Source organism: Pyrus communis, chromosome 15 (assembly GCF_041283825.1).
Source record: "Pyrus communis isolate YQ-2024b chromosome 15, ASM4128382v1, whole genome shotgun sequence".
NCBI lineage: Eukaryota > Viridiplantae > Streptophyta > Magnoliopsida > Rosales > Rosaceae > Pyrus > Pyrus communis.
Genome location: NC_142579.1, coordinates 33,933,832 through 33,947,023, shown reverse-complemented (window position 1 = coordinate 33,947,023; position 13,192 = coordinate 33,933,832). Strand labels below are relative to the sequence as shown.

Genomic DNA, 13,192 nt, shown 5'->3' with positions numbered 1-13,192 from the left:
CCTAAACTCATGGAAGCAAGCCAAACACTAAGACAGGGAAGTAAAGTTGATGCAATCCAAATTTTATTGGTGAAATTAAAAATTAAAACATTAATAATACCAGGAATTTCTCTTGTTGCTAGCTAGAAGCCTAGAAATACATAATTTTATTCTGCGTTACATTCAATTAGGATTGGAGGCTTCACATGCAGTGTAGTCGCATGGATCCAACATTTTTATGTACGTATATGAGATATTCTGCTAGCTCCAATTAAACATAACCTCAAAAGGAAAAGACAAAGCGCCCTTTCGATGTTCCAGCCTTCCAGGGTTTCTAAAAGCTTTATATTTATATATTTTGTACGTAGATAGAGGTGGCCGGATTATAATTTGTTTGTGTGACCCATCTGCCAATTTTTTTTAATTCTTGTAGTTATATCAGATCATTCGAGGAGCCTGAATTTATGCAGATAAATTACACTTCAGAAAATATGTTTTTTTTGGGGCTTTTTGATCCCGGTCTATTTCCTTAGAGTGATGATGGGTGAAGACCGAAGTCCACGCCTCCACATGCATAATCTCCACAATTGCGGTCTAGAATTGAAAATTATACAAAATTACCATCATTAGAAAATATTTTTGCTCACCATCCTCAGTAGTGCTCACTATCATATTTATCAATATTTTTCATTTTTAAATAAGTTTAAGTTTCAAAATCTATATAATAGATAAATAAAATCTCAAAATTTAGACCAATCTAATCATCATAAATAGTATGATGAGCAAAAATGCAGCCCGCGTCATTATCTTCAATCACACCATCATTGTCAACGGCTCCATAATTGCAAACATTACAGTTACATCAATCTTCTTAAGAGAACTCAAATTCCCATCAATTAAATCATGTCACATCAGTTTAAAACTCACAAATTTGTTTTTATCTTTCAATGAGTAAAATTATGGTTTAGATATCTTTTTTTGAAGAAACAGTATTGTGGATGCAAATTTATTCCTCCTTGATCTTGGACAAAATTGCACCTACAAAACAAATAACATCTTAAGTTAAAGCCAAGAGCCTCACACGTCCACGATGAATGGGGGGGCCTTGGGCGAAGAACCTCCGATGCCAAAGTTAGAATTTAGAGAGAAAAGTGTTTGAGAGTTTTGGAGAATTTTAGCAAGAGTGAAGTCCTAGCTTTTTAGAGAAAAATGGGATTCAATATATAGAGCATGGCCGGTCCCTTTTGGAGAAAAAGTGGTTGGCCCTTTGGGGTATTTTTGGTGTGTAATGGGTGATAATTTGTGTAATGGGTGATTAATTGGTATAATGGGTGATTTAATTGATGATTAATGGATTAATTAGGAAATAAATCCATTAATTAACTCTTCATAGAAAGATTTAGGGAGAAGAAAACATTGCATGGAATACATAGGCAAAGCATGAGCCACTGTTTTCCCCAATAATTCACGTCCCGCACTACTCAAATGTCCTCCCCGCCAACTTTGTAATTTCTTCCAAAGCCTTTCTTTCACATACACAAATGTTTCCTTCTTCGATTTCCTAATTAGCACTGGCAAACCCAAATATTTATCATGGAACTCCACCCTCCTCATGCCGAGACAGTCGGCAAGCAACCACTTGTCATAGCTCGTAAGATTGGGACGAAACGAGACAACTCTTCTCGAAGTTCACTGCCTGTCCAGAGGCCATCTCATACGTTCGGAACACATGTTTAATTTCCTGACACTCACTAAGAGTACCATGGGCAAAAAGAAAGCTATCATCAACGAAGAAGAGGTGGTGATACTAGGACATCTTGTTGTAATTTGTGTGGGTTTATTGATATAATAAACTTGACTTGGGTAACTTTCATGTTAATCAAGCTATGTTAGAGGTTTAGTACTTTCAAGTAGAATTATAAAATGTATTAATTGTAGGTAAATATTTTGGCAATCAACCTTCGTTGTAGGTTTAATGGATATAAAAACCTTAGTTGCCGGTAATATTGTTAATCAGTCCTTGATGAAAATTAGTGGTCTTAATCTACTTGGGATGTAGGTTTGTAGATTTAACCACGTAACTTGGTTTGTTTACATTATAACATTTTTGAAGCATAAACAATTCCAAAGAGGTATATGCGTCCCAATAATATTGTACAGTTAAACAAAAAAAAAAATTGGAACAGCGGACATCAAGCCATAAAATATGGCAAACTGAATATGAGACCTAATGATGCAATCTCTACGGTTTGAATGCCTACAAATGTTAGGGATAATTGGGTGATTGAAATATTATTAATATAAGGATAATAATGTTAGGGAGACTAAATTTACAAATTAAATGATGTGTCAGTAATAAAAATGAACACATTTATCAATGCTTAAGTAATAATTCAATCATCAGTTTCTATGTCATTTAACTTGCAAAATTTAGTGTCATGATCCAAAACTGGAATATGATGCGTTGGAGAGGGAGAGTCAATGGACTTAAATCTGTAAGCAACAATTAATGGATTACTTCTTATAATTGACCATAGTTTTGGAGTTAAATCTAATTCTCTTTTTTTTTTCTTTTTTTTCCAAGTAAGGGATTAAGTGTACCTAACAAGGGACCAAAATCAAACACTAGCAAGGGTTCAATAAAAGTTTATCTTATTAATTGAAGATAACAATTGTGGTAGTATAAAAATTCGTCATCTTTAATCTTGATGAATTTGTAACTACAAAACAATTAAATACCTTTGATAAATAACCAAAGTCACACGCCCAAGGAGTTGGGGGTGACCAATGCATCTTTGATGCCTAATTTAGTTTCTCTAAAAAGAGTCTGAAAAGAGAGAGAGTTTATAACTTATTGCGTGATAAAAGCTTATAAAAAATTGGTGGAGAAATAAGTATTTATAGGAAGATAGCTGGTCACATGTGTAGGAATTGACATGCCACGTGTCGATGTCCATTTGGCAAAGGTGTGTTATTTGTTGGATGCAGTATGAAAGAATTATTCTGAAAATGTATACTATTGAATAAATAATATCTTGGAATTGTCTTGTGGAATCCCGGATTGGATTTGATTGTGATTTCTTATTTCATTGAGTTGGTCTTCAATTAGGATAGTGTGCATAAAGCCTGTGACTTTTTTTCCTCGTCATGGGTGGAGCTTAGAGAAGTTGTAGTGAGCAACTCAGATCTTTTTTAGAGTTGAACTACCCATGGAACGAATGTGGATCTCACCAATTTAATTATGGCATTCTTGTCTCTCGTGGGTTAAAATTCACGTGTCAACACTAAAATTTTCTGTATTATATTTTGCTCCACAACAATCACATTTTAAATTTGCATAAAGGAAAAGAGAGTTGCCAGAAAGAAGATAAAAATGTACTGCGTAAATAGGAGAAACAGTTATAGCAGCTACTTTATACAGTTAGGCAGTTTATAACAACCTTTAGGTTTGAGAAAGTGTATGAAATGATTGATTAGGATATAAAGATTAGCCTGATCAGGAAGGAACCACATCCAATGACAAACACCAAATTAAAGCTATTAAAATAGTAAAACCCAAGAAACCAATGAAACACTCAAACATGATGCATGGAATGGGAGGGGGAGGATGCGTGTGGAAAGCGGGGTCCGTGCATGCATATTGCCAAGTTCTCTGAATTCAAATAATATTACATAAATAAGGATTCAACCAACAGAATCAGCAGAGGGGAAGGGAGTTGTGTTGTGTTAGTTGGAGATGCATTCCATACTATAGGAGATATAGCCCTGGGTTTTGGGCATGACACGCCGCCGCTTGCTTCTCCGTTTTCTACTCCATTCGCATGCACTTGTCACGTCCTCTGCGTCTGCCCCTACCCCATGTTGCTAATGCTTTTTCTCCCTCCTATCACACAAGTATAATTACGTACATATCCTCCAGCTTCCTTCAAATTACAACCCTACGTACCCAACCTAACAAGGCTGGCAAAATGTTGAATTGCATTCCCACATACATATAATATATAATATATATATATATATATATATATATATATATTTGTTGGACATTCTCACATGTATGAGGAGTGCTGCAGTGCTCTTCTGTATGTTGTCCGTTAATATTGTTGCATAAACTGATCATCCAAAAGCAGAAGATGGATAAGGTTGGGAGATCCTGCAAATATTTATGTGCGGTAGAAGTAGTCCAACTCCCACCACAAGTTTGGTTTCAGTACTTTCCTATAGGAGAGCACAAAATGAAAGCACATATATAAACTGTGCTCAGTTGTCCTATAACCTGTTCGATATTTTGTCCAGTGACCTGTTTGATATTATTATGGAAAAGAAAAAAACCATTTAAAAAACATGGACTAAGTAACCTATGTATTTTGGAATCCTATGGGAATCTGTAACTGGTCTTTATTATGCAATTAGGTGGACCAATATGCAGAACCATAATTACAGTAAAAACATATTCCTTCGACCACAGTATTACCAACCAACAACAAAATTAACAAGCTTATCTTGCTTAATTGTTAAAGAAATAATAGTAATAATGTGTCTTTCAACTATTTTTGAGAAAATGGAAGACAATTTATCTTATTTTTAGCATATTTGATCTTCCAAGAGAGAATTAAGATATAAAATGAATGACGGTTTGTATTAAGGGCATTAAACGTGAAGTAATCACGGAGATATGAAATGTAGAGAGGTGTGAACAGATGAGGGCATTGAACTTGCGCTTCAAGCAACCAAGCTACGTACTATACAATAATGCTATAGGAAAAGGTAGAAATGGAAGAGCATAACATCGGCATCCTAATATAGTAAACCGTAAAGAAAGATGAACTTTTCAGAAATGGAGGTGGCCCAAGTCAGGTGTTTTGGTGTGCACTGGTGCATAGTTATACTATATACGTGATTACAGTACTCCAAGTCGCAATACGTAAGGTCATTTTTGTAAAGTAGATCCCAAAAAAATAAAGAAATAAACCTACGTAAGGTGATTTCGGCGCCGCTTGCTTGCTTGCTTTTTCATTTTTATTACCTGATTAACTGGTCTATTATTTATTACGTCCATTTCTTCATTTTACCCCTATAAATACCCCTCAAACCGTTCCAACTTCCCCACCACCACAACTCTCTCCCTCCTCAATCTTCATCTCACTCATTTTTCAAACCAGAAAAACCTGAAACCCTTTTAGTCTACACAGCTAGCACAAATGGCAAACCCCAAAAGCCTCTCGCACCCAGCTGCAGTAGTTCTTGCGTTGATGATGATGGCTGCAAGTATTACTAGTGTGGATGCTGCAGCCGCCACATTCAGTGTGAGCAGTTTAGGAGCCAAAGCAGATGGCAGGACTGACTCCACACAGGCCTTCCTCTCTGCTTGGGCCAAAGCTTGTGCCTCCGTCAACCCTGCTGTCATCTATGTCCCAGCAGGGAGGTTCTTGCTTCGCAATGCTGTGTTCTCTGGGCCATGCAAGAACAACGCCATCACCTTCCGCATTGCCGGCACCCTCGTGGCCCCATCTGATTACCGGGTCATTGGAAACGCCGATAACTGGCTTTTCTTTCAGCATGTCAATGGGGTCACCATTTCCGGTGGAGTTCTCGACGGTAAGGGCACCGGCTTGTGGGGTTGCAAGTCATCAGGCCAGAGTTGCCCCAGCGGAGCAACCGTAAGTTTAACTTAATCACTTATTTCATCGATAGTTAATTTTTTTTAAAGAAAAGTTGCAACGTCGTCAACAGTCTCCCAGTACCTTTCATTTATATACAAGATCTTAAGTTATTAACCATTTATCTATATGATTACGTGCATGCATCAAGTAAAAATTAAGTTAATTAGGTGGCCACTTAAGGAAGTGATCAATTAGTGGAGCATTATTAAACTATTAATTGGTCAGTTTCCACCGGTTACGTACCAATGACGGTTTTTTTCATTAATTACTTTTTTTAACTATATATGGTTCGTTCGGTTTTCTGGGAAATAGGATTAAGCACAGGTAGTGATCCTAATTAAAGGGCATTAGTCTCATTATGTTCTTACTTCTAAAGACCTAGCTTGAGTTCTTGTGCATGAAGTTGCATAAATAATGTCATGTTCATGCGCAAGAGAGACATTTTAATAAAATGAATTTTTCATCACCATGATGTTCCTGGACATTAATATAAAATTATGTGAATAGAGTTTTATACATAATTTTATCAATGTTCCGAGATACCACCATGGTAGTAATTCAACTAAGATCTTCTCTATTCATGTTTCTAGCAATATATAATGCATCCACATGTGAATTTGCATAATCTTCCGTCCATCCCTCGCACGATTTCTTACTCAATCTCATGCCTTCACTAATTGTCAGAACAAAGGAACAATATCATAAAATTGATGATAAATAACCCCACAAATGCATGTGCTTGTATGATATTATACAAATGATAATTTCAAACGTCAAATTACCATTTATTTTATAACCAATTGCTTGCACTAGAGAAATTATATATTAATAAGATCAAGTTCCATTTAGATTTAATACTTTAGTTAATACCAACTTATGTACTAGATTGTATATAAGACTTAATTTGTGTAAATTAATCATTGTGCAGACACTGGGTTTTTCCAACTCCAACAACATTGTGGTGAGTGGATTAGTATCACTAAACAGCCAAATGTTCCACATTGTCATCAACGGCTGCCACAATGTGAAAATGCAAGGTGTCAAGGTTATCGCCGCCGGCAACAGCCCCAACACCGATGGTATCCATGTCCAATTGTCATCTGGTGTCACCATTCTCAACTCCAAAATTTCAACCGGTGACGATTGTGTCTCAATTGGCCCCGGCACCACAAATTTGTGGATTGAAAACGTGGCTTGTGGACCCGGCCATGGAATCAGGTATGTATCAAGCTACATAAAAAAATGTATACAATATGTAGCTAGGTTAATGTATCATAATTTTGGTTTTTGATACTCTTCTAATTAAGTTAACAATATTTGTTTGTGCAGCATTGGGAGTTTAGGGAAGGACCAACAAGAAGCTGGTGTACAAAATGTTACGGTTAAAACAGTTACATTCACTGGTACTCAAAATGGCGTAAGGATCAAGTCTTGGGGGAGACCTAGCACTGGATTTGCTAGGAACATTCTTTTCCAGCATATTGTGATGACCAACGTTCAAAATCCAATCGTTATTGATCAACATTATTGCCCTAACAACAAAGGTTGCCCCGGCCAAGTTTCCGGAGTTAAGGTCAGCGATGTGACATATCAAGACATTCATGGTACATCGGCGACAGAAGTGGCAGTGAAATTCGATTGTAGTTCCAAGTATCCTTGCAACAGGATCAGACTGCAAGATGTGAAGCTCACTTACAAGAACCAAGCAGCTGAAGCTTCATGCAGCCATGCAGGCGGAACAACTGCCGGTACAGTTCAGCCTACAAGTTGTCTGTAACCGGACTCGTAGTTTTTGCCCTCTAGTCCTACTCACTCGTGGAACTAGTTGGTATATAGGAACTAAAGAAGATTACTAGAGTAGTAGCTAGCTATAGCTCTAGCTCTAGCTCTAGGTCGTTGATGTATTGAAAATGTATTTTGCTTGTGCCTGCGGTGTTGGCAGCCTATTGGGCTTCCCTAGAGCCTGGCCTTGCATCATCCAAACCCCCTTCATGGAGAGAGACTCTCCCTTGCAGACGGTGGTTTTATATGGTAAATTGTTGTTATTTGAAGTGATAAATGCAATATGAATTAAAAGTAAATGTATTGTTTTGGGTGTGATTTTTTTTTTTTGGTTAATAATTTATTTTAGGGATTTGGTTTGTTTGGAAATTTGTAGATTTTAGTTCTGACGAGGGTATGCATATTTTGGAGTAATTTTTCTTAATATTAGAAGAGTAATATTAGAGAGACTAAATTTGTAGATAAAATTTCGTAAATTAAATGACAAAATTTCCAAATACTCTGTTTAACGTTTGCTCAGTTCGGCCGTGCTAGGTGGCAAGTAGATTCTATATAACTTAAGGGTCTGTTTGGTAGGTTGGTTGAAATAGTTTCTAATCAATTAAATAGACTTGAATCTAGTCCGTTGTTTGTTGTGTCAAAATGTGAGATAGAAAGAACAGAACTGGACATGATGGATTATGAATCCAAAATAAAGTGGATTATCTAATCTATCCTTATACGTGAGTTACAAATCATTACTAATCCAATTTTATCCTATGGCACAATTTAAAAAAAAAACAAACAAAAATTACTTAGGGGGTTTAAGTGGGCTTAGTTTGGCCGGGCCCAGTACGACCGACTTGATCATTGTTATGTGCAAAAGGAGCTAGGGCTGGATTCAGATTAATCATCGTCGTCTTCTTCTTTTATTGGTCGCCTTCTTCAAGCTTTCATCTTTCGTCGGACGGAAAAGAAAAAGCTTTCATCTTTCGCGAAACTCAGGTATTTTTTGTTTATTCATCTTTTGTGAGCACTTGATCCAAACTATGGGCGATGAAATTTGACAACTTTGTAAAATTTCATGTCTAATTTACAGCTGAATTTCGATTGAATTTTTATTCGTTTTCTTTCTGGACGGATTTTTCATATTTGTCGTGAAATTAATTTTGTATTTGAGTGATAAAATTTCTAAGTTGTCTCTTTGCCGAATCAAAGTAAGCGGCCCTTTTAAGCACCTGAAAAGAGCTTGGGTCTACTCTGCGTTAGAACTTAATTTAGTATTTTTATTTAATATTATTCTACGAATTTCTTTCCTAACCGATCTAATCAGTTGCGGCGCGTCTCAATTTTGTAAGTGGTACTTGAATTCTGAGCATCATCTTTAGAAAGTGGAAAATTTGATTGCTTTTCCATGATCCCTGCAAACTATGCTAGTTCTATGAGTATTTTCTTGAGTCAGAACAATGCGTACTTGTTTTGTGAAAGAGAAAATTGTGTATCGAGAAATTGCGGGTTGCGGCTTTCCTCTGAAAACACGAAGATATCGCCACTGGCTTAAAGTTGAATATCAGCTTTTGGTGTTGTGGAAACTACATCTATAGAACTTTTGTGTTTTTCGTTTATGAGTTGGATTATGTTTGTTAATTGGTTTTTTTATAATGTTAAAGTTAGTTGATATGGTTTTTCCTCTTTTGTTGATAGATAACTGCAATGGGAAGAAAGAAGACGGAGGAGAGTGGTGCATCCGCCAAGGCTAAGTCGACCAGCAAAGATGCTTCTAAAGATGGGAAAAAAGAGAAACTATCAGTCTCTGCAATGTTGGCCAGCATGGACCAGAAACCCGATAAGCCCAAGAAAGGAGCTTCCTCTAGTGCAAAGGCAAAAGCAGCTCCAAATCGTCAATCATACACTGATGGTATTGATCTCCCTTCCTCTGAGGAAGAAGATGAGGATGTGTTGGAAGAGGGTCAACAAGAAGTAAATGTATCCAATCAGCAAAAGCGGCAAGAATCTAAGCCACTTGATGTGTCTATATCTGATAAAGAGTTGAAAAAGCGTGCCCAGAAGGACCGTCTTGCTGCCCATGCCATTGAGCAGGCTAAGAGGGAGGCCCTTAAAGATGACCACGATGCATTCACTGTTGTTATTGGAAGTCGTGCATCGGTACTTGATGGCGAAGATGGTGATGCTAATGTTAAGGATATAACAGTAGAAAATTTCTCTGTGTCTGCTCGGGGAAAGGAACTTCTGAAGAACGCATCAGTGAAGATAACACATGGGAAGAGATATGGTTTGGTTGGGCCCAATGGAATGGGCAAGTCTACCCTCCTGAAGCTTCTTGCTTGGAGGAAGATTCCAGTACCAAAAAATATTGATGTGCTTTTGGTTGAGCAGGAGGTAGTTGGTGATGACAGAACTGCTCTTGAAGCAGTTGTTTCAGCTAATGAAGAACTTGTAAAAATCCGAAAAGAGGTTGCAGATTTGCAGAATTCAGCTTCCGCTGATGAAAAGGACAGTTTTGATGAAGATGCAGGAGAGAAGCTCTCTGAATTGTATGAGAAATTGCAGTTGATGGGATCAGATTCAGCTGAAGCTCAGGCTTCAAAAATTCTTGCTGGGTTGGGGTTCACGCAGGATATGCAAGGCCGTCCAACTAAGTCCTTCAGTGGTGGGTGGAGGATGAGAATTTCATTGGCAAGGGCACTTTTTGTTCAGCCAACTCTTTTGTTGCTGGATGAACCCACCAACCATCTCGACTTGAGGGCTGTTCTCTGGTTGGAGGAATACTTGTGCCGCTGGAAAAAAACTTTGGTCGTTGTCTCACATGACCGGGATTTCCTTAACACGGTTTGCAGTGAGATTATTCATCTGCATGATCTGAAACTTCACATCTACCGAGGAAATTTTGATGATTTTGAAACTGGCTATGAACAACGTCGGAAAGAGGTGAACAAAAAGTTTGAAATTTATGACAAGCAGATGAAAGCTGCCAAAAGGAGTGGAAGTCGGGTCCAACAGGAGAAAGTCAAGGATAAAGCTAAGTCTGCAGCAGCTAAGGAAGCATCAAAGAACAAGGCCAAGGGAAAAGTTGATGAAGATGATGCACCAGCTGAGGCTCCTAGGAAATGGAGAGATTACAGTGTGGAGTTCCACTTTCCTGAACCTACAGAGCTTACTCCTCCACTTTTGCAACTTGTTGAAGTCAGCTTCAGTTATCCGAATCGGGAGGATTTCAGGCTGTCAGGTGTTGATGTTGGTATTGATATGGGGACTCGTGTTGCCATTGTTGGACCTAACGGAGCTGGAAAGTCTACTCTGCTCAACCTTCTTGCAGGTGATTTGGTTCCTTCGGAGGGTGAAGTACGGAGGAGTCAGAAGTTGAGGATTGGTAGGTATTCGCAACACTTTGTGGACCTCCTGACAATGGGCGAGACCCCGGTTCAGTACCTTCTCCGGCTTCATCCAGACCAAGAGGGACTTAGCAAGCAAGAGGCTGTTCGTGCAAAGCTTGGAAAATTTGGACTCCCCAGCCACAACCATCTCACTCCCATTGCAAAATTATCTGGAGGGCAGAAAGCCCGAGTTGTGTTCACGTCGATATCCATGTCAAGGCCCCACATTTTGCTGTTGGATGAACCAACGAATCATTTGGATATGCAGAGTATTGATGCACTGGCCGACGCACTTGACGAATTCACCGGTGGAGTTGTACTGGTGAGTCATGATTCTAGGCTGATATCGCGCGTGTGCGAGAACGAAGAGAGGAGTGAAATTTGGGTTGTTGAGAATGGCACGGTGACCCCGTACCCTGGGACTTTTGAGGAGTACAAGGAGGAGCTACAAAGAGAAATTAAAGAGGAGGTCGATGACTGAGGTTTGCACTTTTTATAGCTGTAATATTTTTGCTGATCATTCTAAGAATTCCATGAGTTTGCTTGTTGCTTGCTCATGTAATTTAGTTGGTTTTTCTGATCCGAATGTAACAATTAATAGAGATGTGTCAAATTTTTATATGCAGTTTCTACACACGAAACGAGGCCTACAAGAACGGTATTTGAACTTGTTTGTCAGAATATTATACGTTGATTCTAGACTATATTTGATTTATGAATAATCATTGCCTTCGTTTTTTAATATAAATTTACAAGGTAAGGGCAATTACAAAATATGTAAATTAAGTAAAATGAAACAATCCTTCAGCTGAATAATCTCTCAAATAATTTTATTTGAAGTGAGGGATACTTGTTGGACACGCTTCTTTAACTCTTTCTAACGATCCAAATCGTCTATGTTTTAGTATTGTTCATAGATTATTCATGCAAAACATTAAATAAATTCATAACCATTAAAATATTCAATTATAATGAAGTAAACGGACAAATACGATTTTTCAAAAAAAAACATTAATATAACTACTATTTAAATACATGGTCAAGCAGTTTTCGAATTTGAATGATTTTTGATAAAAAAAAAATGATGTTTATAGGAAGATTTAAAAGTTGAACGAGTTCGAATGTCGAAATACAGAGCAAAACGTACAAAATATCGCTTAAATAAACTTATCTTGAGGGATTCCTCAACGGAGCAGAAGGGAAAGCGACTGTAAAATGAAAAGTAGTAAATGACGCATACAATCCAACTATTGTTGTTTGACTGTTAGAGCATTTCAAAGAATTCCACACTCGTTTCTCCTCTTCAAATAATTGGAATAAGGTTGGGCTTACCTTCAACGGTGGCTTATTCTATGAAGTAACTTGAATTATCAATATGGACTTAGGGCTCGTTTGGATGCGCTACTTTATAAAGTATTTTTACTCATTAGCGTTTTTCGTTTGTAGCACTTTTCAATAGCGTTTTTATGAAGAAACAATTTGTTTGGCATGAAACCAACCAAGTGCTTTTATATTGTATAGAAGCGCTAGAAAAAATTGGTGATGGCAATTTTGATGATTTTTTAAAAGTTTAGTGGCATTTTAGACTTTGCAAATTAAAAAATAGGAATAATTTTGGAATTGAAAAAAATTCATTAAAGGGAGCAAAGTGCTTCCCTTGTTTCTCTGTGCAGCACTTTTAGAAGGAAGCACCTCCTAGGTACTTCTTAGAAAATGCTTTTGAATACTTCTACTTCTAACAAAAAGCATTTTAAAAATATTTGCCAAAAGGCTATTTTTTTAAACTGAAGTGCTTTTACTCATTAGGAAGCGCTTTTGACTCTTTCAAAAGCACAACCAAACGAGCTCTTATTTGATAGTCAACGTGAACTAGTGAACCAGCTTTAAAAACAAAACATGTTACTGTACATGTGAATCATAGAATTTTTCAAATAAACGAAAAATTAGATTAGATGCCTCATTTAAATTTTTTTAAGATTAAATAGTTGTTGTGTCACATCCCGGCCCGAGCCCCCACCACATCCCGGGCTTGACTCCACGGTAGCACTATATTGTCCATTTTGGGCTTCGACCACGCCCTCATGGTTTTGTTTTTGAGAACTCACACAAGAACTTCCCAATGGGTCACCCATCCTGGGATTGCTCTCGCGCGAACTCGCTTAACTTTGGAGTTCCGATGGAACCCGAAGCCAGTGAGCTCCCAAAAAGTCTCGTGCTAGGTAGAGATAGGAATATACATATAAGGCTTACAGGATCCACTCCCCTGAACAATGTGGGATGTTACATGTTACTTTTCAACTTTAGATTAGCTCTTTCACATTTTATTAAACCTTGTATTTCAAGTATATTCTTAATTAATGTGCTTTTCAAATTCACTTAAATTCATTTTTATGT

The 13,192-nt window shown here is 37.5% G+C and overlaps 2 protein-coding genes across 2 annotated transcripts; both read left to right on the top strand.

Annotated features, from left to right (window-relative positions):
* The first annotated feature begins 5,087 nt into the window (after positions 1–5,087).
* On the top strand, positions 5,088–7,742 carry LOC137717050 (polygalacturonase-like). Its single transcript, XM_068456369.2, has 3 exons — positions 5,088–5,639; positions 6,571–6,860; positions 6,972–7,742. Exons 1-3 carry the CDS (start codon positions 5,181–5,183, stop codon positions 7,417–7,419), a joined length of 1,197 nt encoding a protein of 398 aa, XP_068312470.2. The 5' UTR covers positions 5,088–5,180; the 3' UTR covers positions 7,420–7,742.
* A 515-nt stretch (positions 7,743–8,257) lies between these two features.
* On the top strand, positions 8,258–11,520 carry LOC137733910 (ABC transporter F family member 4). Its single transcript, XM_088685966.1, has 2 exons — positions 8,258–8,408; positions 9,108–11,520. The coding sequence occupies exon 2, from the start codon at positions 9,117–9,119 to the stop codon at positions 11,277–11,279; it is 2,163 nt and encodes a 720-aa protein (XP_088542092.1). The 5' UTR covers positions 8,258–8,408; positions 9,108–9,116; the 3' UTR covers positions 11,280–11,520.
* Positions 11,521–13,192: the final 1,672 nt, after the last annotated feature.

Bases quoted from the DNA above. Each gene is read 5' to 3' on its own strand.
- LOC137733910 (XM_088685966.1), top strand. From the start codon at position 9,117: ATGGGAAGAAAGAAGACGGAGGAGAGTGGTGCATCCGCCAAGGCTAAG.
- LOC137717050 (XM_068456369.2), top strand. From the start codon at position 5,181: ATGGCAAACCCCAAAAGCCTCTCGCACCCAGCTGCAGTAGTTCTTGCG. The intron at 5,640-6,570 runs GTAAGTTTAACT...ATCATTGTGCAG, and splicing joins GTTGCCCCAGCGGAGCAACC to ACACTGGGTTTTTCCAACTC. The intron at 6,861-6,971 runs GTATGTATCAAG...TTGTTTGTGCAG, and splicing joins GGACCCGGCCATGGAATCAG to CATTGGGAGTTTAGGGAAGG.